The sequence below is a fragment of the Ciona robusta genome, chromosome 3 (genome assembly GCF_009617815.1).
Source record: "Ciona robusta chromosome 3, ASM961781v2".
Taxonomy (NCBI): Eukaryota; Metazoa; Chordata; class Ascidiacea; order Phlebobranchia; family Cionidae; genus Ciona; species Ciona robusta.
This window is the reverse complement of record NC_143237.1, coordinates 5697178-5722904: the sequence shown is the minus strand read 5'-3', so window position 1 is coordinate 5722904 and position 25727 is coordinate 5697178. Positions and strand designations below refer to the sequence as shown.

Here is a 25727-nt window from a genome sequence, read left to right as displayed (position 1 = left end):
GATTTCTGTGTTTGTTACGTTTATTTAAACATGAACAGTGCACGTCAGTCAAACATTTGCGTTCAATACAAACAGGAATAAAAAAGCAACCATTTCTTAAAGCGAGCATGGTTCTGCGGAAATTAGACTTTGGCTTGAAGTGGCGACTTGGTAAACCAGCATTGTTTTTCATGTTTTGATTTGCATATATTATTTAAGAACTTGCTTGCTTGCTTTTGATAAGTTTAGATATCTCCATACTGGATTTCTAAAGCAAGAAAATAAGAGTAGGAAGATTGTTAATACATAGAAGGGTTATAATAAAATAAACAACATATGGTTCTGTGGGATAAGATGGGACACCGTGTAAGCACACCATATCTAAATATACGGATCGTGTTTTAAACAAATACCAACGGTCTACGGGAGTCGTGAACGTACAGTTTTATAATTCTTTGAAATTTCTGTTTTCACCATCAAAAGGGGACGAGAAAAGAAATTGAGATTGAGATTGAAAAGGTGTCCCATCTTCTCCCACCCTACTATGTTTAATAATATAGCTTTCTTTACGTCAGCCTTTAAAGCATGCATGGTGTATACTTTTAAAACTAACTTACTTGAAATTTTCTAATAAACTCCTCAAAAATGTTGAAAAACTGTTGCATTCCTATATTTTTCGGATTTTCGCCGAAGTATTGCGCAACCTTATTAAACTCCTTGCTGGTTGCATGATGTAGCTGCTCCAACTGCTTGATGGAACCATTTGTACGCACCAGACAAGTCTCCATTGCGATTCTGGGTCGCAAAACGCAAATTAAATCACTTTGCTCCAAAATTATTGCACCCGTCAACGCTTATATTTTTCTAAATGTCATAAAAACATATATAGTACTGTTGGGGAGATGGGACACCTTTAGCACATGATATCTAAATATTCAGTCCGTGTTTCAAGCAAATAACAACGGTTCATGGAAGCCGTAAAGATAAAGTTTTATAATGCTTTGAATGTTCTTTGTTTACTACCAAATGAAACGAAAAAATAGAGTGAAAAGGTGTCCCTTTTACCCCCACCCTACCATATATATTTAATCCTGACTTTTGTTGAAATTTAAATACAAGTCCAAAACACGCATAAAAAAATTCATCAGTTGCAAGACACTTACTTAAATCGATCTTCTTTCCTTTTGGATTCGGTTTCGAGCAAATTATCTCGGATGTGAAGCCAATTCTTCCTTATCTGTTGTAGATCAGCAAGGACGACCGGGTACACAACTGTAGGACGAGATAGTTAAAATTATAAGGTAAATAAATTACAATGTAATGCGGTGGTATGGAACCGGTTCTGAAGTTGTATGCAATGTCTGGCATATATATAGAAGGGTGGGGTAAAATGGGACACCTTTTAATTCTATTTTCTCCGCCCATTTTACAGTAAACAAAGAACATTCAAAGAATAAAACTGTATCCTCACGGCTCTCATAGACCGTTATTAATTGTTTAAAACACGACCAGGTGAATATTGTGTGCTATAGTTGTCCCGTCTTCCCCCACACTACTATATATTAGGATCATAATAACGCTTTCATTTGGGTACAAGACCTAATTAATTTGGGTTTTTAGTAACATACTGGTAAAATCTGTGTTTAAGCTTTGTGTATGTTTGGGTTTTCACCTAAATCACACGAATGGACACATGGGTACTTTTATATTAACGATTTGACTGTTTTTAAATAATTTAAAATCAGACCAAAGTGAAAATTTGGTTGAGCATTTTCTAAACAGTCTTAAATTTGTTTCGGAAGTAAAGTGGTCGTTCATATGCTCACCTCGTGATGCAGCTTTAACGTCAAGTAACTCATCAGCGAAGCTTAGAACTTCGGGAAACTTCGAGCTCACAGCACGAGCAAGAATATGAAGAAACGTCATTTTGTTGTCGCTTGTTTTTGTACAATCCATCTGCATGAAAACTCCGCTATTAATTTAAGTACCCAATATATTCTTAAATAACAGGACAATCATACTGTTTGCGGCAAATAAGCCACCGGTAAACCGAAGAAAATGATGTAATACAGTAGGGTTGGGGGAAATGGGACACCGTTTAATCTATTTTCTCGTCATTTGGTAGTAAACAAAAAAGATGCAAAATATTTAAAACCGTATTATCACGACTTCAATGGACCGTTGTTAATTGTTTAAAACATGATCAGGAGTTAGATATTGCTAAAGCTATATATGCTAAAGGTGTCCCATCTTACCACATATGACTATATTCAAACAAGATAACAGCAGAGCACTGCAAGCAATACTTTATTTCACTCTACCAAATACTCAACTAGAAATACAAAGATCTCAGTGTTAACAATCAGCCTTAAATCCTATTGTTTTCAGAAATGCTTTAAAATAAACTACGAGATTGAGAATAAATCTCCATCGTGGTAAAGTAGCGGTGTGTGATAATTCGACTCATGAGAGATTATCCGGCGATCTACTTTAACCATGTCACGTTTTACACCAAGCATGAACGCTAACCTCTGCAAGAAAATGAATACGAAATCCAGTAGCTTTCGATATCCTTATGTGGCCTTGATTCATGTAGTTTCCCATAGCAAGCACGAACTCAAGTATCTTTGCAAGTTTTCTGCTCTTGCGAAGTTGGTTTGATGCGCGTTGAATCACCTCTAAGTTCTGTAACGGACACCTCGTTAGTCGTTACTTTTGTATTTTGGTATTTGATAACTTTGCACAAACTGTGCACTCATGATAGCAATTACGTTTATATAGTAAAGTGGGGAAGATAAAACACCTTTTCATTTTATTTTCCCGTTTGATTTGGTAGTAAACAAAAACCTTTAAGGAATTATAAAACCGTACTCCCACGACTCCCTTATCATTGTTATTCATTGTTTAAAACACGATCAGGATAATTGCGTATTAAGTGTTAAAGGTGTCCCATTTTCCCTCACATCACTTTATATAGTCCAAGATGGAAAAACTTGCAATAAACAAAAAATCTGTTTACAATTGGTTGAATGATAAAGCTACTATATGACCTTAAAGGCTCTCTAAAATAACAAACAAGGATAAATAAACTTACTTTTTGTATTTCTTCTTCTTTTTCGGGGAAACTATGTTTAAATACAAGAGCCTTAAGTCGAAGTTGATAACCAGGTATTCTGACCAACTGGAAATGTAGTTGGTATTTTAGTTAGCTCAGATAAAAACGGCTTTTCGGTTAAGTATATACGAGATTAGATGATATTTCCAATAACACAGCCACGTTTTAAAGTTGACGTTGAACTGTGTATGACTAAATGCAAATTACTTTCTTTTCGTCCGGGGAAACACCATTCGTTATAACACGGGCGTTATGTTTCATTCACCTCGCGCCAGAATACGTTTTACCACGTATGTGACTTAGTTAGTAACCTTTTATTGTGTTATATTGCTGACGAAATCAGACAATCCATTTATAACCACTGGGTTGAATCAATTGCCGTTAATTGTATTGCACAAGGACACATACGACCACAGCGGTAGCGACAACAAGCTTTGAATCCGTTACCTCTGGGTAAGAGGAAGGTGCGCTAACCGACTGTGCCACGGCGCCGCATATTACAACAGCAGCATTGCAGCTTTTGTTTCTTACCTTCAGTGCTAATGTATCGGCTTCGTTTAGTTTGCTAAGGTCGCCTGTGAATTTCTTAAGGTTCAAAACTTCTTCATCATCCGGAGCATAGAGGAGGAGCTGCTGGTAGTGGGAGACGTCTAACTTCTTCCTCGTCGCCTCCGAAGCGTTGATGAGGAGACAATTCGAGATCTCGGTGGTCGTCATCTTCAAGTGTGCAAGCAGAATCGCTGAGTAGATCAAACGATTATTGGCTGACGGAATTTTAAAAACATAGGGCAGTGAAGGCAGCTACATACGGATCACATGGGGGTTATTATATCGGTTATTGTGATAAATATAGTAGGGTGGAGGAGGATGGAACACAAAACCGTACCCTCACTCCAATAGACCATTGTTAATTGTTTAAAAATTAGATCAGGATATTTGGATATTACGTGCTAAAGATGTCTCGTCTCCCCAACCCATACTATATAAGTATTTATACAGTAGGGTGGGGAAAGATGGGACACCTTTTAACTTCATTTTCTCGTTTAGTAGTAAACAAAGTACATTCAAAGAATCATAAAACTATATCCTCACGACTACCATAGACTGGTGTTAACTTTTAAAAACACGATCAGGATATTTGTATATTATGTGCTAAAAGTGTGCCATCTTCCCCCACCCTACTATATATAGCACTATTTCTCTGCACAAACATAGAGATACACAACTTGCAATCTTATTTGAAGAAATTTAACTTATGCGAAGACTATTAAACTTCGTTATTCAAATGGCCATATTTGGTGACTAGATTGCAGTTACGAGAATTTGGAAGTTCAGCACGACACGCTCGTTTTACCGGAACATAATAACTGAAGGTGCTGGCGTTTAGGTTTACCCGCAAGCAGACACTCACATGTGTTGTATGCTTTCTTGTGGGCCAAAATAGAAATGACGTCTTTTTTCACAGGCTCTGTCTTTTTCTCTGCAAATAAAGCGAACGAGGTGAAGTCACGGTTTGAGCACACAGCTTAAGTTTCCTATTAACTTGCCACTCAACACTTACACAACCTATGGTTGAACCTTGGTAGGATTATTTCGGGGCGGTAATACGCCAGGTAATATTGGAGCGGACAATATATGCGTCGAATCACCATTATGGGTCATTTTGTTAATATTGGTAATAATATGACTGTAGGTATATACGATGATGGAAAGGTGTGGGAAACCTTATGGTTATTACATGATGTACTCACTAAAAGTTTTTGCCTTTTTCATCGCAAAATGCTCTTCCAGATCAAGATACTTGACAACATCATTTATAGTGTCGTAGTCCTCCCCAAGTTGTCCCCACACCGTGTTCCCGAGGTCCACCGGTTCAATCTTCTCCCAATTTATCCTCTTCACAGACATTCGGACCGGGGTGTCGTGAGGAGAGTTTTTGAACATCATTGGAGGCGAGAGCGGAGGAGGTGGTGGAGGAGGGGGAGGGATGGGAGGAGGAGAGAGAACATCCGGGAGTGGCGGGGGAGGAGGAGGAATCAAAGAGAAGCTTTGGTCATCATTATGCACAGTGGAGGATTTCGGATGAACCTCTTCTTCGTCACCGTTTTCGTTCTCATCATACGCAAGTCCGAGAGCGAGTACTTCCTCGTGAAGCGGAGCGTAAACTTCATCCGGATCACCGATCACATTGTTTTGCAACTCCTTCGGTGTCGGAGGAGAATGTTCCGGGGGAGCTGAGTGAAGATCCTCCTCTGCTTCAGAGAAGATGTCTTCCATGTTCATGCTGATACCGGACACTCGATAATTACGTTTCTGAAACAAACATTATTTTTAAGCATATTTTAAAAAATCAATTAATTATTCCAATTAAATATTCCAACCTTAATGCCACATTACCTTGGCTCTGTCGAAGAAAGATGTATTTTCTACAGGCGATGTGCTTCTTAATGTAACTCGACCCTCATCATTCTTGGTGGGTGGGTCCAGTTCGTATTTCCCTATGTTGATGTCGCTCTCTGTCCAGACATGCATTCGAACCTCGGCCGAGTTCCGTTTCGCTGACATGGACAGTGGTCGATTCGCTCTTGATCTACGAGAGCGTCTTTCAACGTTTATGTGTGGCCGTCTCATGGTTTGAGTCTGAGTTACTACGGGTCTGGGTACGTCGTAGATAACTTCTTCTTGTTGCGACGTTTGAGCTGCAACAGGAACAGGAAAGTTTGGTATAGGGGGTGACTGTGTTGGTGGGCTACTCATATCATCAATTTTCGATACTGAGCTCTCAGTGCCCCGCCTGCGACGTCTTCGCACACGTTCCCTATCTGTGGACCTTTGGCCCGAAACTGGCTCTGCCACGGGGGACGGTTCGGGAAGGGAAACTATTTCTTCTGTTGTCACAACAGGTGCTTCCTGCTTTGTACTTTCAAGCTCCGGTTCTGGTTCGGCTTTTGGAAGGTAGCTCCACTTCTCGCCATACTTTATCGTTTCCTCTTCCTCAGGAAGTACAATGTCATCAATTAAGTTCATAGCTTCGTCAAACTGTGCGCTCAGCTCGGTAAGAAAGGTATCTGTATCCGTGTTCTTCGGGGGCCTCGAAAACGTCAATCTCTTTTTGATTGAGGACAAGTAGCCTTTCTTTTGCCTCAACTCGTCTGGCATGTTGTTAAAACAGCTCTGTTCCCAGTTGCCCCCGCTCTCCGGTTCCCGCCTCACGTCATGACCTCCAGCTGACTCTGATCTGCGGAGGCTACTTTGCCGGGTACTGTTGCTTACTTCAGAGGAGCTGGTAAGCTTACTCCGACTCTGACTGGATCTAAAACCGGATGAAACCGGTTGCTGCTGGTTGTAGGTGGGCTGTTGGGTTGGCGTAAACAAGTGCGGATTTTGTGCTTCCTGTATCGTTGGTTGTTGCACGGAGGTCGATTGATTCCTCATCAAGTCGTCAAGGTTGGTTGACTTTGTCGACATGCGTGAGCGAGTTTTTGAAACCCCGGGGTTTTTGATGCCGATCTCCGTTTCCTGCGAGTTGGTTTCTAACACCACATCTAAAAATAAAAGGACAGATAAAAACAATCTGTGGGAAAATGTCACAGGATCCGGAAACGTGCTGATAGTTGTATACAAGTGCACAGTATTCAGCTCTAACTTGTTTCCGTGTACTATTTTAAATTGGAAGGTCAAAGTCAACGACTTTACGGCGCCTATCAAGTAGTTTGTTATTTTATCGACGCAAGCCATACGCCATGTGCGGTGGTACTTTAAAAGTATGTATTTACACGTCTTGTGGCCTGTCAATAACAGTCTATTCACATTCATACCAGCTAAGATAGGTTGGTGCCGAAATCCGGTACGTAAATGAACTGTCTTTGATGAAAGTGTTGTTTATGTGGCGTGCCACTCAAGCAACAAAGCGTATTATCAGTTGGCGAGCAATTGTAACGAAATGGGTGGCCTTAATTAAGTGGTTAATAATGTAATACAGAGTGCCAGTTATTTGAGACCATTTTTTGGTGAGATAAGACTTTGTTTAGTCAGGTTTAACTGGTTAGACCACGGAACAAATCCTGAACTAGAAACTCAACCGCAGCTTTTCAAACTGCGGCACACAAGGGGTTCACTAATGAAAGAGTTGGGTGGTTTGGGGTTACATTTTTCGCGTACAAGAGGTTTTTAGAGAAATGCTGGATCAGGATCATGTGGCAGCTGAAACAAAGAACCCGTGCACACTGAATGGACAGGCCCCGTCGCGCATGGCAGAAGACATGCTGTCAAATTGCTGCACGCTGCCTTAAACTGTCCGTCTGTTGTTGATGCTATAAATTGTCACATCAAAGTAAGAAACTGGATTAAAGGCGAGGGACTCGTATTTGTTTGTTTAGCCGACTCCTGCTTTAACTTTGGTTTACGTAATAACAGGTTACTGTGTTGCGTGTTTTGAAAAGAGTTTTTTACCTACGGGATTGCGAAACGAGTTTAATTAAGTACACCATTCATCGGTCTGTTTACTGAGAATGTAAGTTTAAATAATTCACGCAAAAGAAAAAACGCACTACCGCAAGACTTCTACAAATTACTTGCTTATACCAAGTAAAGGAATCTTTATGTTTGTATATTCGTTTAAAGTTCCAAAATATAGTAGGGTGGGGTAAGATAGGGCATTTTTTTATCGGCTTATGTGTTAGTAAACAAAATTATTTACAGAATATATGACTGTGGCAAAGCGACTCTAAAATAGCGTTGATTATTTTTCAAACAGCGATCAAAAAATATGGGATACCAGTTCTAACAGCATCCCATATTACCCCACAGTATTAAAAGTCGCTAACAATGATTTTATAACCGCAAGAGCGATTACTACGTTTTTTTGCAGCAGGGGCAATTGAGATATACGCTACATGACGATTAGCTGCTGTGACGTCATCATAATTATTTTCACAGCCTACAGGGTCGTGTAAGGTGTGGTAGCGGAAGTTTATTTATCTTATAATTTAAAAAGAACACTCGGAAAAGTTTTGAAAGTGTACTTTTAAAAAAGTTCTTAAATGAAGTTTTAGATACAATTTTAATATTTGAGACAGTTCTGAGAAGATAGAATTTAAAATTCACGCTGTAAACCTCTAATTAAAATCATAACCGCCTGTTTAAGTAGCAAACGAACTGTGTTTTGGCGCCCATACAAGTTTTGCCTATTATCTAATGAGGAGAAAATTCGATACTATTAGCAGTGTCCCGGTGGAGCAGTGCTCGATCTTTATTGATTACCAATTCATCACGAAGTGACCGACACTTGAGTGAGATATTGAACTCGACCGACCGAACCCCAAACATTAACGAAAGTTTGATTTATACAATAATGGACTAGTTTGAAACAAACTTAGTTTCCTTATGGAACTTATTATATTTTTAAACAAGGCTATATACCGTTATTTTCATACGCATATAACATGAGAATTTCGTTAACAATAAATTTAAGCTGGCTTAATGCGATGAATAAAGTTTGTGTTAACAATTTTTAGTTATTCAAAAATATGGGCACTCTAAAGTGCTCTACTGGTCGTTTTTTCATGTACATTTAGCATGGATGGTGTGGACTCGGTTAACATGCTATGTAAGATAGAATCAGTGGCATAAAAACATAACAACGTCCTGTGTCATGACGCAAAGCGTTCCTCAAGATCGTTTCAATGATAGCTCGCTAAGGAAATCTGCCCGATCGCCTCAAGCGGCCTGAACCTGCTAAGCTTAGGTGACGTCAAAGAAAAACGAATTTTCAAGTGAACCGTGGAATTTTTCTTCCTGGTGTTTAGCCGGTGGCTCTAATGACCCAGAAAGTAAAACGGAACACTTTTTCAAACCGTTAATTGTGTTTATAGAATAATATGTCTCAGCATTTAGCTTCAACAAAACGATTACCGCTCATAAATAACGCTTAAAGCGAAACCGTTTCTCTATATAACGTAAATTATCTTTGAAAATACTCATTCCACCACAAATGATAAAACCAACCACTAACCGTCAATGCTTGTCACTGGTACCGACTTCCGCACATCTTTCGATGACGTCACAGATTTGGTGGGTGAAGATTGTTCCGCTTTTTGTTTCTTCTTGTTGGCATTTTTCTTGTCGCCTAAATCAGACAAAATACAATGTGACCATCGTTAAAAGACGCTTTAGAATTCTCATAAACTTGTTTTTTTTTATTTAAAAAAAAGTTTTTTTTCAAAATGCTGCTGTATAGTTTAAACTTACAGAATAAGTTATAATAACAAGGATAAAAAAACTATAAGTTCTAACCTGACACGGCAGCTTTCAGTTGTTTATATTTAAGTTTCAACATCCCTATATTTACTAAAGTAGATTTGTTGGCGATGAACGCCCGAAGTAAAGTTAACTATAACAACATTTTTACACCTGCTAAAAACATAAAGAAATATAACCTACAGTTGGTATATCATTATCACAAAACTAAAGTCCACGTCAAAGTACGTTTGTTTGGTCCTTACTCGTCAAACCAGGCTTTGCTGTATCAAAACACCTGCCTTACAGTATTAACATTTCTGCGATTTTAAGCTCATTCAGCGGTTCAGTAGAAACACGGTAAATTAACCCTCCTAAATCCCCGCGTTTACAGTCGCTTGTCATCGTCTCGAGCAGTCAGTCGACGTCTGATTTAATTGAAAAATAAACCACGATCTCAGCATCCCTGTACACTGAACGTGATCTTATCCTTGCAAATAACGTTGGCTTACTCGCAAAAAGCTTGCGGCTCGCGATTTGTATATCGGAACCTCCTCTAACCTACGTTGACTGTCTACCATCGTTCGACACTCGAGTTTTTAGAAAAACAAGCCAAAAATTCCAGACAAGCGTTGTTTTTGCTATCTCGACCGCGTCCTACTGCGACGGTGCGATACGGTTAAGTTAAGTCTTCGAGGAGAGCGAGTACCTCGCAACTAAAATCGCACGGTTCAGGTGTTACAGACGATCTGGTATCCAATGTGTCGGTACGGCGGGCAGTTCGATTGGTTCGCCGTGTAACGTCGCAGTACTGCCAGCAGAATAACGTTTCAGTGATGCCTAATATTTTTAAATCGTGCGTGGATGACGCGTTCATCACGTCACAAGTTAGTCACCTCAAACAGAGAGCCAAAACAAGATGTTATCTACATAGATCGACCGTTAGGGAGAAAATACTTTTCTAATTGCTGAAGATAATCTAGTTTTTTCTAATACAACGTAGTAGCCTTGCGACAACTTAATTTAAAGATGGCTGTGTAACCGGTGTTTACATTTCCCTATACCGCGCTAATTTCGTCGCACCAGTCGCGTGTCCGTAGAGCGTTAAAAAAGTTTCTTAACGAAGTTTAAAAAGAAGTTAATGTAGCGGAGAAGTAAAACAGCCGCTGGCGTATACCTTGGCCAGGTGTTCTGATTTCCTGAGCTTCTTCTGCGCACTGCCGCGTAAGATACGTCGTCTCCTCGGTGGTGGTCGTAGTCGTGCAGATCTCTACTGTCCGGCGACCTGAACGCCTCTTCCGGCCGTTCCGAAGGATTCCTTCAGTAGGAATTTGCTCTTCTGATAAAGGGTAAGGAGACGAGGACACTACTCCGACGCTCCTGCGTCTTCTGGATGTTGGAGCAAGCTCGCGACGTCGACGACGCTCTTTTTGCTGTTGCTGGTCGTAGAAGTCGAGTTGGGGTCCGGAACTCGACAATATGCTGTCCATAGCAGTTTCAGCGAGGCTATGGCCCCCGGTAATATCCTGTGTGTTGTCTGTGGTAGAGTACTGTATATTTCCCACGGTACGTCGACGCCTGTTTCTTTTTGTGGGCGTTGAGCTCGTGCTGCCAGTAGAATCTTTACCACCTTGCGACCAAGCAGACCTCACTGCAACACTCGAACTTTCGACCGAGTAATCAGTATCGCTGTTTCGTAAGCTCTGTCTACGGCGAACGCGAGATGATCTTGGTTTCTCCATCGGATTAGAATGTTCGGAAGGTGTTTCCGAGTACGAGCGATGGTGGCGGGTTTCGTATGATCTTTGCTGTTCCGTAGTAGTTTCACTCTGACTTCTCATTAAGCGGCTGTCACCAGTTTCAAGAAAATCTAGTGAATTTAAAACAACAACATTATTTGTTTAATACCTAACCCGCACATGAATGAATGTAACTTAATTTAGCCTCGCGTGGTGGGAAACGAGAGGCGTTATAACGCGGGTGTTCATGCACCTTGTGTCAGCTTAAGAGTTACCATGTATGTTACTTTGTATGGGATTATTTTTTTGTGATTTTTTCTATGTATAGCTGATAATTTGGACAACCCATTATACTGACCACTGGGTTGGAGCAACTGCCGGTAAGTGTCTTGCCCAAGGACACATACGCCCACAATGGTAGCAGCGACGAGCCTTGAACCCATTACCTCTGGGTTACGGCTGTGCGCGCTAACCACTTTGCCACGGCGCCAGACTGTAAATACAGTAACCGTACGTATACACACACCCATTTCTAACAGTTATGCAGGAACTGAGGTAAAATTTAATAACTAAAAACCGCCAATTCACCTGTCCCATTAAATTTAGCAAATTCGGCCAACTTCTGTTTAAATTTCTCCCTCTCCTGTGACGTCATGCTGTATTGTAGATAGTATATTATATTCTGTCCCCCAGCGGACATATTCTTTACAATAGGATATACGTTCACAAGAAACACGTCCAAATTTCGAGTCGAGGAAAATTCTTCCAAAGTCGCCTTTAGTTTTAAAACATCTGTTCTCGGAAGAAACTTCATGAGCTGAAAAAATCAAAGGCTACTTAAGCTTTTGCATAGAATAGTATAGTGCAAAATAAATATTAAGAACTTGCGGTAAAGATATCACACCGGCGGTAAAATTAGAAGCAGCATGTATTAAGGTAAGATGAGACATGTTTATCGTTTCATTTGGTAGTAAAAAAGAACATTCAAAGAATTATATAACCGTTAGCCTCACGATTCTAAAATAGCGTTGTTAATTGTTTAAAACACGATCAGATGGTTTAGGTGCTATAAATGGTATTCTATCTTACTCCACAGCACTATATATACTATGTAATTGGTATGACTGCATTTAGTGACAAATACAACTCACATGTTCTTTAAACGAAACTCCTCGGATGGTGAAACTATCTGGTACAAAATACGACGCCCAGCTACAGTCATCACGACTGGTAACGACTGATAACAGACTACTTGCATCATCTTCGCTTGCCTCCGAGCCGCTTGGTTTGCCGGCTACTTGGGAACCGTGGAACTTCGGCACAAGATAGTATGGCTGCTCAGCAATAGAGCTGGGTGTGTTGTACATAGGGGAGTGGTAAGCAAGCGCAGAGGTTCCTTTTGATTATAAAAGTTGATGTAAGATCACTAAGATGCAACAATAGCGCCTAAGTAGAAACGTATAACTTGTGTTAGGCAATACAATGTAGTCAAGGGCAATACTGGATTCATAAGGTATAGTTAGGTTTACAAATTTGTTCAAATAATTTTTAATGTGTTTTTTTCACAAAGTAAGAGTTAACGTAATTATATAGTAGGGTTGGGGAAGATGAGACACCTTTTCATTATATTTTCTTGTCTCATTTGAAAAAAAACTAAAAACATTCAAATAATTATAAAACCGTATTCTCACCACTTCCATCGACCGTTGTTAATTGTTCAAAACACAATCAGGATATTTAGATATCATGTTTTAAAAGTGTCCCATCTTACCCCACAGTACTATAAGTAATGTAATGCACAAGTACCTGTTTGTGGTAGACCACCGGATGATGATTGTATGACCAAGGTAGGCATGGATCCGCTTCCTTGTATTAAGGCAACAGCTTTTGTATGATCTAGATTTCTATAAATTATAAGAAGAAGTTTTGATATAACTTTGTCTGTATACCCAGCTATGGCTAACACTGGAATATTCTGCGTGAAAACAACAAAAAAATACTAAAAAAAAACATAACATAATATCAAAAAACAAAATATACTAAAGCCAGGTGAAACCACGGTCTGTAGAAAAATCTATGCAGGCATTACCAACTTGACTGGATTTAAGTTTGTCTGCACTAAATCGAAAGTTTATCTAAAGCTAAAAGTTTAGCAATAAGACTGTTTATCATCAGCTAAATTCAAAGGAACGCCAAGGCATCTCAGAATACAAACCGAACCCGTATGCTATTAAGCTGATTTGGTAAGGCGAATTCAAATAGAATATCTGATTTAGTTTAAGTAATGGAAGATCAACAGTAAACAGAAATAAGTAAACGGACGCGACGAACATGGACGACGTAATTACAACATCCTGTTATAAACAAACATGCGTGGTATAACAACATAGATGACGCTTGTGTGAGCGTCAATTGAAATCAGTAACTTTACACAACCTTGCGGCGATTCAATAAAAGTTAAAATAAAATTTCGACATCAGTTAGCAAAAAATCCAACAACATTTTATTTAATCCGTTTATTTTTTATTTTATTTCTTTTTAAATAAAAACATTTTGCTCGAATGCAGAACTCATGACACTAAGTGAAAGTATCTTTTAATAATTTAATTTAAGCGTTGTTTTTTTGTGGGTAACACCGGTTTAACGGCATTCATTTTCCCGTTAATGAGTCAGAATAGAAAAACATCAGTTTTAACGAACACAAAGCGCTTGGTGGCGGTAGCGTAACGCAATTCAGGCTAATCTATTGTCTGTAACGCTCCTTAGCTTAAAATTACTACAACGAGCTTACCGTCCAAAGTTTAATTTGCATATACGAACATGCATTTTCGGTGTACAGAGCGATTTTATCAACAAAATTACAGCACTAACAAGGCAGACCAAAATTGTGACCGCGAATCAACGAAAGGAAACCATTATCCTAGTGAGCAAGCTTAGATGACGCCGATATGGGTTTAAGATGTGCATTCTACCGGCTTGAGTCAGCGAGATCTCAGAGATGAAGTGAAACCACAATTCGTGCAAATAACTTCTTTGTTTTAGAGCGTAGCGAAAGTTACGTTTATCGAGAATTTTCGTGAAATCAATATATAGAAGGTTGGGAAAATGGGACACCTTTTCATTATATTTTCTCACTCCATTTGGTAGTAAAAAATATTTAAAGGATTATAAAGGCGTTTCATTAGGACTCCCATAGACCGTTGTTAATTGTTTAAAGCACGATCCGGATATTTAGATATCATGTGCTAAAGGTGTTCCGTCTTCCCCCACCCTACTATAACTTTCAAAATACTGAAACCTTATTAACACGTATGTGGTAAATATTAAATATTAAATACCGAACTGTTCAATTTATATGATCCGTCGATTCCGTTTTAAGGATTATTTCGATCAAGAGTAAAAGGCGATGTAAACTGGATTAACCTTATGAATAACAACAACGCGCAAAAAGGAAACTATACTAAAAAATCAAAATATACACCTGTGAACGAAAATGAGCATATATGGCAGAACTTTTCGCAATATTGCAAATGCAGAAAGTTTTGCAAACTTCGAAATCTGACTCGCCTTAAAAATTTGGCAGGCTTGGGTTCTCTAACCTTCTTACCTCGCTAACTTTGCAAAACAAACCACAAGTATGCAAATATTTTCAACATGCAAAATCCCAACGCACAAGTCTGCAAATATTTTCAACATGCAAAATCCCAACGCACAAGTCGAGGGCACACATTTAATAAAACTAAAGACGAAAAATTTTGCTGTCTTACCGTACCTGTTAAGTTTTTAACTACTAAAGTTTCATTTCTATCAAACAGTTGACAAAAGCGAAGCTCTGATCACGTGGTTTGCAAGCGTGTCCTCTTACTTTCCATGAACGTGTGGCCAAACCAGCACAGCGTATTGTTTATAAACAGTCGAACTGACGAAATCAGCAGCTAATCTCTACAGGTGACGCAGCTTTTGTAGAGGCTTTATGTGGCACCCAAGTGACTTACATATATACACCTTGATTGATCTACACAGGGTCGGACATTCGCATTAAATCACGACTAATGACATTAAGTTGTAAAACGCGACGTTTCAAGATTATATAATCGATTCCTAGAAATTGTTTGCGTCCGAAATTTACTAAATATATTTAAAAAAAATCGCTTATTCAAAACTATCTTGCTGCTCTTTTTAACTTACAAACAGGTTATAATTGTAACTTATAAAGTAGCGCATACGGCGTATATATATTGCCAATGCATTTTAAAAGAAAGGTTCTCTTGCAAAACCCTGCGTACTCTACTAATCCTTACATCCTGGTTTAAGTGGCTTGCTTGTTAACTTAGCATTCGAGCGTTCCCATAATTTAAACTTGGAACAAGAACTGTCGGCAAACGAATATTTGGACTCTGGTGATCGATCAACTCAAACTTGCTGGCGAGAATTTACTAACACGTCACTAGCACTAATTTATCTTAGCGAATGGTAATCCTGGCTGGTTGAGCAGTTTTGTAAAATTTCAGATGCCCTTTATGGCTGTATAGAGCAAAAAAAGTGTTCATGTACCAGAAACCAATTGGGGTAATTTAAAAATGTAAAAAACTGTGCATATATAGTAGGTAAAGTAAATAAACGGTAGGGTGGGGTAAGATGATATATTTATTTCATTTTTTGTTTCTCGTTCTATTTAAAAATAATTAAGAACTATTTAGAAGTTATATAAACCCAAAACGTGACCCGCTAATTGTTCAAACCACAATCAGGAAATATGAAATTTAGGCGAACACTATCCCATATTACCCCACTGTCCGCACAGTATACTATTTATAAGTTGTGCTTCGGAAAATGTTACTAAGTTATAAAGATGCGGTTCACTAACCTTAAATCTATTCCGTTCAAAGCTAAAATATAATCCCCATCTTTCAAACCAGCTTCGTATGCGGGTGAACCTGAAAAGTACATGAATCATTTAGTAAGCATTGGCCTCAGTAAACACAAAAAGGCAATACGTGCTTGCGGTCTAATTGTGGGAGGATATATACGAGTTCGTACCGAAGTTTAAAACGAGTATTTGTCTTATTAAAAAATCGTCTAATTTCAAGCTTAAGTTACAATTTTACTCAAACATTTTTTTACTAAAAATTTGCAACCAACTTTGCGAGATAGTGAGGAAAATAGAAATCGAGTGTGACATTCAACACTTACCGTAAAATTTCAAGCAAATTTGACTTCAGGAAGCACTTCGTTATTTTGCAAACACACTTGGTATTCAAGTAAAACTTAATGGCATACGATACTATCTATTAAGCTAAGGTAAAAAGCCTAGATCCTGGTGTAGCAGAAAGTTATGACTTATAAAATGATATAGCGGGACTCTGCTTTAATAAAGCATTGGTCGGCATTTTTCTTAGTAACACACAGTGTAAGTTAACTAGAGATTACAAGGAAATCCAGTCAACTCCCTACAAATCGCTCCAAAATACTTGGGCGCACTTAAACTGGTGCGGCGAACGCACCGTAAGCAATCTAATTGTTTTGTAGACAAGAGAGTGGCTAATTATACTCCGGCGAGCCTGTTGCGTCATCAGCCACACTACTTTGCAAAAACGGAGGGGTGGCTCAAAACACAAACCAACGTTTTAACGCAATCAAAGCAATATACATGGCAATTATACCGGAGTCAAGGACATGATTACGACTGGTTATAAGTATTTCTGACTTGTGGATTAAATTTAAACCTGACGTAACCTGGTGGCATATAACCCACCAACCTTCAATTGCTGGCGTTATTATGATATAAAACTACATATAACCAGACCGCAGACCCCTAGGTGTCTTTCAGCGCATTTTAATGTAATAATGCCCGGAATTTAGGTACGACCAGATCGCAACAACATAACAGCTTAGGAGAAATAGTTCATCAATTTACGAGCAAAGGGCGGTACGAGAGTTGTGTTAATTACACCACGGTCAGCAAATGGCTTAGGTTTGCAACAATTAGCGCGATTTATTAAACCAATTTTCCTACAAACCAATCGTTAAAATCTCCGCTTGCAAAACCGTTACAGTTCATGAAACGAAGTGCAAACTGCTTGCAAAATAACAGTAAAAACATGTTCGCGAAACTGCACCGTCATTTCAATTTTTCATAACGAATCAGCGAACAGTTTAAAAACACACGGTGTTTCCATTATTATTAAACGAAATCAAAACATAGGCTAACTTCTAAACTAAATTCAAACAGAAACTGTAACTGTAATTACGTACGTACACCACTTTGCAATAATCACCTAATTTTTAAGTCGCCATTGTACTGGCGATTACGTAAACTTGATCGAGTGGAACGCACATTGTTTCGTTGAGCAAAATCTGACTTCAAACGCTTTGCCTACAAGACTGGGGATGCGCAAGCGTACAAAAACAAACGAGACTGACAACCACATAACGTTCCAGCATTCGCTTCTACCGAAGAGAGATCGGTATAGTGATTAGCTTGTGTTTAACAACAACAACGGTCGATGGTTGGGGACCGAACTATTTTTATGGCGGATTTAATTTGAAATTGCATACAAAGGGTACAAAACGACTGTCAATCACGAAGATGATATAGGAAATACGCTAAACGTGTCAATTAGCATGGATCAAAGATGACTGAAGTTATCTTATGTGAAACATTTTACAAAACTTTGCAAAAATATGTCACACTCGAATAAGCTGTGTGTATACGATTATACCGCAGAGCAGACGGACCCGTAAACTTCAAATTAATGTGCCGTCCAACTACGCCGTGGTTTCCGGAAGACTTTACCCAAAGTGCCTTCTAGGGTTACCATGGCGTCGCTTTATTCAATGTCATTTGAGATCGACCCACATTCAAGGTTAAACCTGAAATTAACCAAAACCGCAATCTGAGACACGAACCAAAATTACGAAAATCGGATCTACGGCCTGCTTGTACTACGGGCAATAACTCGCGGTGCGCTGTCCACCTGTCAAGCGGGAGAATTGGCGAGAAAATGTGTTGCTTGTTGCCACCAATAAGTCAGGACCAATTAATCCGTGGAAACGGTCGACTCAGTAAGTCTGTGGTATCGGTGACACGGTAAACAAACGAAATTTAAAAGGCTCTTTACTTCGCTGATCGGTTGATGCCTCTAGGCTTGACACAAGGCGCCAGAATTATCAGATTAAAGTGACCCTGACCCTTACGAAAAATTGAAGAAAGTTTAAATATCTGCAAATCTTAACATAAATGCGCAAATGTCGGTTCCCAACTTTCTAATCACTGTTAATACAAAGGTCTGTTCTAAATCCCCTCTAAAACCACACTGATACACCATTCTGCAAAACCGCAGGAAACCCCATCATGCTCATAGATAAGATCGCTGACAAGTTTTCTTTCCCGATCAGCCATCGACTTCCGTTATATGACGTCATACCTATAGCGTGAGAACAATAAATGGGAGTTCCTGGTTTGTTTTGCTTACATCACGGCTAATAAAGCTTTGCTATCTCCATCTTGGCTTACGTAGCTCTTCAAACGCCGGCAGTTGATCAAACGCAAAGCTTCCGATTTCTGAACAAAGGAAATTCGCAAATGAGGCTTACTGACTTACAGGAAGCGCTTTCTGTGTATTACAATATTCTAAGATCTAAGCACTAGCTGTGTGCATATATTTCAAACACGCGATTTTACAAAGCTCCAACCGTTACTGCTAACACCAATTCTCTTCTGTTGATCTGGGATATAAGGCCTATGACGCACACAGCAAAGCTACTATATACCAAGATCACAGAGATTTTACTCCCACCCTACTTTATTTCATACTGCACCTGCCAGCCGGACCTGTAACTGGTAATTTACGTAAATAGAGCCGAGCATATTGCTTTGTGGTTTTATAAGAAGGTAAGCTCAAGCTTGCTTTGCATTCTCAACTTTATCACGAATTTAAGAAATGTAAAAGTTAACATATATTCGCCGACTCTTCAGAAGTATTAGTACAGTGTACGAATAGCATTGCAATAAAATTTAAAGACACTTACTAAAATTATAAAAACACCAACACAACACTTCAAAACCAAAACAAACAATTCGCATATATATTGTTGTCTGACTGTTCCTTCACAATTCGAATAGAAACAATACTGTCTATTTCAGGGGTTGCGCACCAAAAGTGTTTTTGTACCTGCTTGGCTAATTTACTCTTGTTAACAGGGTATCATTTAAAATTAAAGTCAAAACAGTTCAATCATATCATATTACTATTGGACGTAAAATTTAAAGTTTTGATCAAATTACACTGGCTGAAATAAAAATGATATGATTCAGCACTTTATGGAAATATTTACGGAAATCGTAACCAGTTTTACGCCTGTGCTAGATGTAAAGAAGTGAAAGCAGCAATTTTTTGGAACTTGTCATAAACGCATCCTAATCTACGTTCAAATTGACACCAACATCACAATTTGTGCATAAGTGGTCACATTACACCGTCGCAAACGTAATTTTGAAAACTGACCGCAAAAGTTACTTTTCGACACTCAACTCGCCCAAGTTGCGACACATGAGTTTACGTTTCCACTAACCATTACGTCATCGTAACAATGGGACAAAATTACGTCATAATATCGAGATCAAGTTAAAAGGTTCGCCACCATGACAATACAAATATATAGTAGGGTGGGAAAAGATGGGACACCTTTAGCACAGAATATAGAAATATCCTGATCGTGTTTCTAATAATTAACAACGGTATATGGGAGTCCTGAGGATATAGCTTTATGATTCTTCGAATGTTCTTTGTTTACTAATAAACGGAACGAGAAAATTGAGTTAAAAATGTCCCATCTTCCCCCACCTTTGCCAAAGAGTGCTAATAAACTGAAACATTCCGAGATTGCGAGATATAACAATATAAACCTACAACCGTAACCTTCGCATTTCAAGGATGATCAATCATTCAACGAGAAGTAATAATTCACACGACACGTACAGGTTGAAACCGCAACGATACGGATATTGATCTTAATTGAGTACTGTTGCAAAATACCTAAGTGGTGTTTAAATACAAAAAATGATTTAGTTTCATTAGGAATAAACAACTTCAATTAATTTATAGGGTCCTTTAATAAATTAGCTTGATTTATTTGACTTCATACTAAATTGTACTTACTAGCATTTCTAAAACATAAAACTAGCCTAAAACGTTATCTTAGTGAAACATTTAGTAATCCATATTCTACTAAAAATCACACACGAAATTTAAACTATCTTTACTTTTTTTGGCAAAACCGTAACATTCTGTAACTTGGTGCACACACCCAGACTGCTAAGTTGAATACAACACGTCTGAAACTTCCCCCGCCCGCGCAGGAGACGGGCAAGAGTGAATAGCCGGCAATAATTTTAGGCGCTAGCTTGGAAAATTGATGCACCGCTATTTACCGAAATAACTCGACTTTCCTAACTGCGAATTACCCTAACGTTCACAGTGACCAAGAACTTTGATTGTAGCTCAAAATACGTTAATACACGAATCGTTATCATTTTTTAGGTACTGTGATTGGCCAACGCAAATTCAAGTTTACGTTAGAATTTTTGTTTAGCATATTCGCGCCATATATACAAAATAACAACTTGTCTGTAGTTATGTCAGATAAATTAGAACCGTTAGATATAAAATATCTCGCCTTTCCTCAAGCTACCACGCCTGCAACAACAATATTCAATGCAAAACTTTTAAACTATCGGTTTGTCTTTTTCATCTTTTCGTAATTCTGCACTTTTACTGATTTTGTTGCCGTAATATCGAAAAGTCAAATAAAAATTACGTCACGTCATTTAAAAATGAAATTCAAAAAAGCTTGTCTAATTTCATACCCCATCCCACAAATTTCATGCCTGTCCAATTCGTCTCAGTAAAGATTCAATCTTAACCTGAATCTAAAGGAACCTCTCATGACATCATTACCACCGAGGCATATCTGCGCACATCCGTTCTAAGTTTGTCGTCAAAATATTGCGTTTGAATTACACTTGTCCCTTCACCACAACCACATTGCTTTTAAGTTCAATTTTTAAAACATGTATTAAAATCCAGACTGAATGGACTGTCTGTCTTTAGATTTTTTAGACTTGATTTTGGGGTAAGATGGACCATGTTTTCATTTTCTTGTATCGTCCAAATTAGTGTAAACAAATAAAAAAAAGTTATAAAAAGAGCGTTTTATTAGTTAAATCACAATTAGGACATATGGGATATTATGTGCTAATGGTATATTGCATCCTACCCTACAGAACTATATATATTTTTGGTATCGTCATTTGACGCGGCAGAGGTTTAGCTAAAATAAACATAAGGAAATACCGATCTATACTCGTTAAGGGTTTTTTAGTAGGTAAAATACAACAACATTCCGCACTGAAGGTAATAAATGGACCCACTCTGCAAATATCAATAATTATAAACGGAAAAAGCGAATTCGAAACCACCCTAGTCATCGTGATTTATTATTAACTGCTAAATATATAATAATGGGCTTTGCGTGGCCCACCAGGTGTGGTATGACGACCATAGGGGCGTGGGTTGGGGCTAAACGTGGGGGGGTTTGGTAACCTGACACACCGAAACGACGAGGATAACGACGCTCATTGTTTTTACAGAGGGGTAAATTTTAGCGTTTCTAAACTTTGTGGTACAGTGTAACAAGCGTAGGTCATGAGGAACGACGAGTACTTGCAGTTTTCAAAGCTATTGCGACCCTAAGTAAGTTGGGGAGATCAAAACAAAACCCTCACTCACCTTCGTCTACTGATTGTATAGAGACAGGTGCGTGTCCACACAGAGTGAGGCCGAAACTGCGGGATCCTCGTTTAACCTGCACGGATCTGTGTGAAAATGGAAGAGAATTAGTTGTGTGAAGCTCGCGTAAAAGTTTAAGTGTGTGGCCACTTAAAAGTCGTCTTCGAAACATGACACATATGAGTTAAGTTACTTTTTGCAGAACTTTTAAACAGGATGTCGTTAACATTGCAATGAAAGGACGTTTCTCATTACTCGCATCAGTTATTTGATGAGAAATCAATGGAGCGAGATTCCCTTTAATATCCGATGCGCACCACTCAATGTAAATGTGATAATGTACCACGATTTATTTGGTAAACGCGTAAGTTTAGGCGTTGGAATCTGCTTCTAAAGCTTTGAGACGAATTTGTGCATCGTTTTTTACGCTTATAGCCCATGACCATAGTTTAATGTATTTTCAATGTATAATAGAGTGCTGGCAGGCGCAATGTTAAAGTCATCATGTGGTTTCAAGCTCGTTTTCTTTCGTTATGGAGAACTTGTCTCGTGGTTAGAAATGGGCGCCACCGCTGTTTAGCGGTAGTGAGCAATGTAGTCGCGGCCAATAAACGAAAACTTATTCGAAGTTAATGGATATAGTAAAGCGTGGGGTAATATGAGACATGTTGCCTTTCTTTTTTTAGCTCATTAGGAAGAAGACTGTGTTTTCAAATTATAAAACCGAGCTCGGGTATTCCATCTTACCCCACACCACAATACTAAACTGTACTATACGTCTGGCTAATATAAATGTTATGAACATTTTCACGAAAATTGTTTAGATATATAGCGGTTATAATATACAGTTGAATATCTCTGGCAATAAAACTATATCAGATTTTACCATTACCTGACTTTTTCAACATATGTCGTTTCTGGGGAAATATTCTGAATCGCTACATCAGTTCGACCACTTGCAGGTATCCTCAGTGATCTTCTGCTTTCATCTTCTTTGGAAAACTAAATAAAAAATAATTTATAAACACCCACAAAAGTATACCGGTACTTGGTTACACTGAATTTACATATAAAAAAAAAAACACTGATAGAAGATATACGTGTTAAAAATTCACCGCTGGTTCTTTATCCTCTTCGTTTGGCCAATATTTGTCTACAAGCTTGTCAAAATCATGTTTATCTCGATTCGGAATGAAATACCTAAATAAAGAGAGTTTTTACAACTGCAACATGCAGAGAATATCAAAAATCTTATAAATCTTACCGAAGTTCATCCAATAATTTCTTCCGTTTTTCGACTTTCTTTAAACTTTTGCAGATTTGTTCAACGAAGCCATCCATGTTTTTAACACTGGAGTAATTCTGTATTGCTTCAACTACATTCCGCATTTCAACTGGGTCGTGTTTAAGGGAGAGTTTAAACTGAAAATGAGGAATTATGAGCCGTTTTTTACATTTGCTGGTAAATAAAATTTACATCCCTTTAACCACGAACAATTGTTTAACATTTCTGTTCATAAAGAACCTACTAAAATCCCATAAAGAAAACTAAAACTTACCTTATGTAAGAATTCTCTCGCTTTTTGTTGGCCAGGTGACAGCTGGTTATCAAAGTGTGATGTCGTGTTTGTTTCTGCTTTTATTTTGTCCGATATTGGTGTTGTTGTTATTTTTCTCATCGGGAATTTCGTGGATTCTCCTGTTGGTACAGGTATTACGCCAACTTGTGACCCGCCACTTCTACTGCTCTCCTCCAGCAGCTGGCGCGCCTGAGAAGCGCTCGTGATGTAAACATCGTCGATCTAAAAGGTATTTACCAATTATTTTAAACCCGCCCTTTTTATGCAGGAACACCAAACCTTTATTACAATATCTCCAACTTTAATATTGCTATAAAAGGCGGGACTTCTCTGCGTCACGTGATCGATTCGAACTGGTAAAGAACTTATCAGCGTCAGGCCATAAGTTGGACTCTTTGACGTGGTGGATCTAAGAGCAAAAGACATAGGTAGTGAAATAAACTGTTCATTTTGGCGAAACAAACATTCAAGCTAGAACGTTAAAAAAAATTTGTTATATACACATTATTATATGAAGATAGGTTAAAGTTTTCTTAAAATTGTCAAAGAATTAAATTATAAAAACAACGAGTGGAATCGATTGAAGACCAACCAGCACGATGAAGTGTTTTGTCCCGCTTAATATACATTATACCCAAATTGAAACGGAATTATCAGATTTGTGCGATCGTGCAAGCTGGTAACCGTGGGATAAACTTCATGTGCATTAAATTATCTTCAAGGGTATTTTCACACACTATCCTAAACCGACATTAGAGCAGTATCTTGACCATTGATCGACACAGGGTTGGTAAAATGTAGGTTTAACCACCGCTATAAAAACACAACTTACGACAATGTAACTTCCTTGAGTCGAGATACAACACCCAAACTCGGTGGTATGCTTGGAATATCAGCAACATATTCGATTATTTGTTCTGCGTCCCAATCCCCAACTTCTTGCTCGTTAACCTGTGTTGAATATATTCGATATACTTAAGTAATAAACTTTTGGTATATGGCTTGTCTGACCTTAAGACTGTTTAATTTCTGCTTAAATGACCAGTGCAAAGAGCATAACAGTTTAGGATACAGTTCAAAGCTTGTCCGATCTTGAGACTGTTTAATTTCTGCTTAAATGACCAGTGCAAAGAATACAACAGTTTAGGATACAGTTCAAAGCATTGTAGGCCAGAATTGAAACTTCTAAACATTAAACCGCTGCACTGGGAGTACAGGCAAGCAGCACGCCTTGATCAATTAACAAAATGCTTGCCGAAGACGCCGTACTTATCGAAGTTTAGGCGCTCGACTGAATGAGTTGCCTGAAGTGATGATAGCGGGAAGAAATACAAAGCACACAAGTTTTGACGTTTTCACAACCATTCATGCGATATATTGTATCTGGGTGGGAATAAAGTGATTCTGCGGGTAGTGTTTATTGTATTTTTATATCTCGTGTTTCTAATTATTCTAATACAAGTGTGTTGTCAGCTTAGTAGGATGAGGAAAGATGCGACACCTTTTCATTCTATTTTCTCCCCCGTTTGGTAGTAAACAAAGAACATTTAAAGAATTATTAAACCGTATCCCTTCTCCTGTAGTCCGTTGTTAATTTTTTAAAACACGATCAGGATATTTTAATATTATATGCCAAAGGTGTCCCATCTTTCCCACATTACTATACATCGAATAGATATATAGAGCACGTGAAATGGGCTAGACGTAAGTTGCGTTGCTGTAAATGTGTTTTAATGTGAACAGATTGTCCATCGTTGGCATGTAATGACGTCAGATACAAATTACGTAAGCGTGGGAAAGTAAATGTAAAAGAGTCATGACACACCGGGTATCAAATGAGACTTTATTGCAGCAAATTAAAATACCTCGAGTAAAGCATTAAAAAAGTTTGAAACAAATGTGATTTTAATCTTTTGTTCTAATACAAACTAATTCATCCAATGGATATTGCTTTACAATAAATAAAAGTTGTTCATACGTGATTGTGGTAAAAAATACCTGTGTGAAGGGTCAGACGTTCGGTTTAAAAGATAAAATAAAACTATTAATGAATAAATTCAACCTGTAGTATTTGGTCTCCTGGTTTCAACCCTGATTCTTCGGCCACACTACCTGGGCGGACGTCGACGATGAACGAAGGTCCACAACCGTAGATTATAAAACCGAACGAACCCGGCCACACAGGGTAACGAGCAGGCATTTCTCAGTGCAGCAATCGATGTTATCTAATGTAATCTCCTGCCCGAATTAACATCGGTTAGCGTGAAATTACTTCAGTAAATCAAGT

At 38.5% G+C, this 25727-nt stretch overlaps 1 protein-coding gene across 1 annotated transcript; it reads right to left on the bottom strand.

Moving 5' to 3' along the window:
• Positions 1-2: 2 nt before the first annotated feature.
• On the bottom strand, positions 3-25719 carry LOC149738524 (uncharacterized). The gene is made up of 24 exons (XM_089874112.1): positions 25503-25719; positions 24273-24391; positions 23720-23849; positions 23420-23662; positions 23125-23282; positions 22976-23060; positions 22753-22862; positions 21861-21946; positions 15938-16007; positions 12877-12974; positions 12222-12466; positions 11659-11887; positions 10509-11201; positions 9108-9221; positions 5492-6639; positions 4846-5407; positions 4506-4574; positions 3626-3834; positions 3074-3160; positions 2509-2664; positions 1806-1935; positions 1143-1251; positions 597-774; positions 3-247 (listed from the first exon to the last, which is right to left on the bottom strand). The coding sequence occupies exons 1-24, from the start codon at positions 25638-25640 to the stop codon at positions 194-196; spliced, it is 5220 nt and encodes a 1739-aa protein (XP_089730238.1). The 5' UTR covers positions 25641-25719; the 3' UTR covers positions 3-193.
• Between the last annotated feature and the right edge of the window lie 8 nt (positions 25720-25727).

What these genes read in the sequence shown, in the direction of transcription:
- LOC149738524 (XM_089874112.1), bottom strand. Translation starts at nt 25,640, where the DNA reads ATGCCTGCTCGTTACCCTGTGTGGCCGGGTTCGTTCGGTTTTATAATC. An exon ending in CGAGAGAATTCTTACATAAG is followed by an intron (nt 23,283 to 23,419) that starts GTAAGTTTTAGT and finishes CCTCATTTTCAG; the next exon opens with TTTAAACTCTCCCTTAAACA. An exon ending in AAGAAGAAGAAATACAAAAA is followed by an intron (nt 2,665 to 3,073) that starts GTAAGTTTATTT and finishes TGTCCGTTACAG; the next exon opens with AACTTAGAGGTGATTCAACG.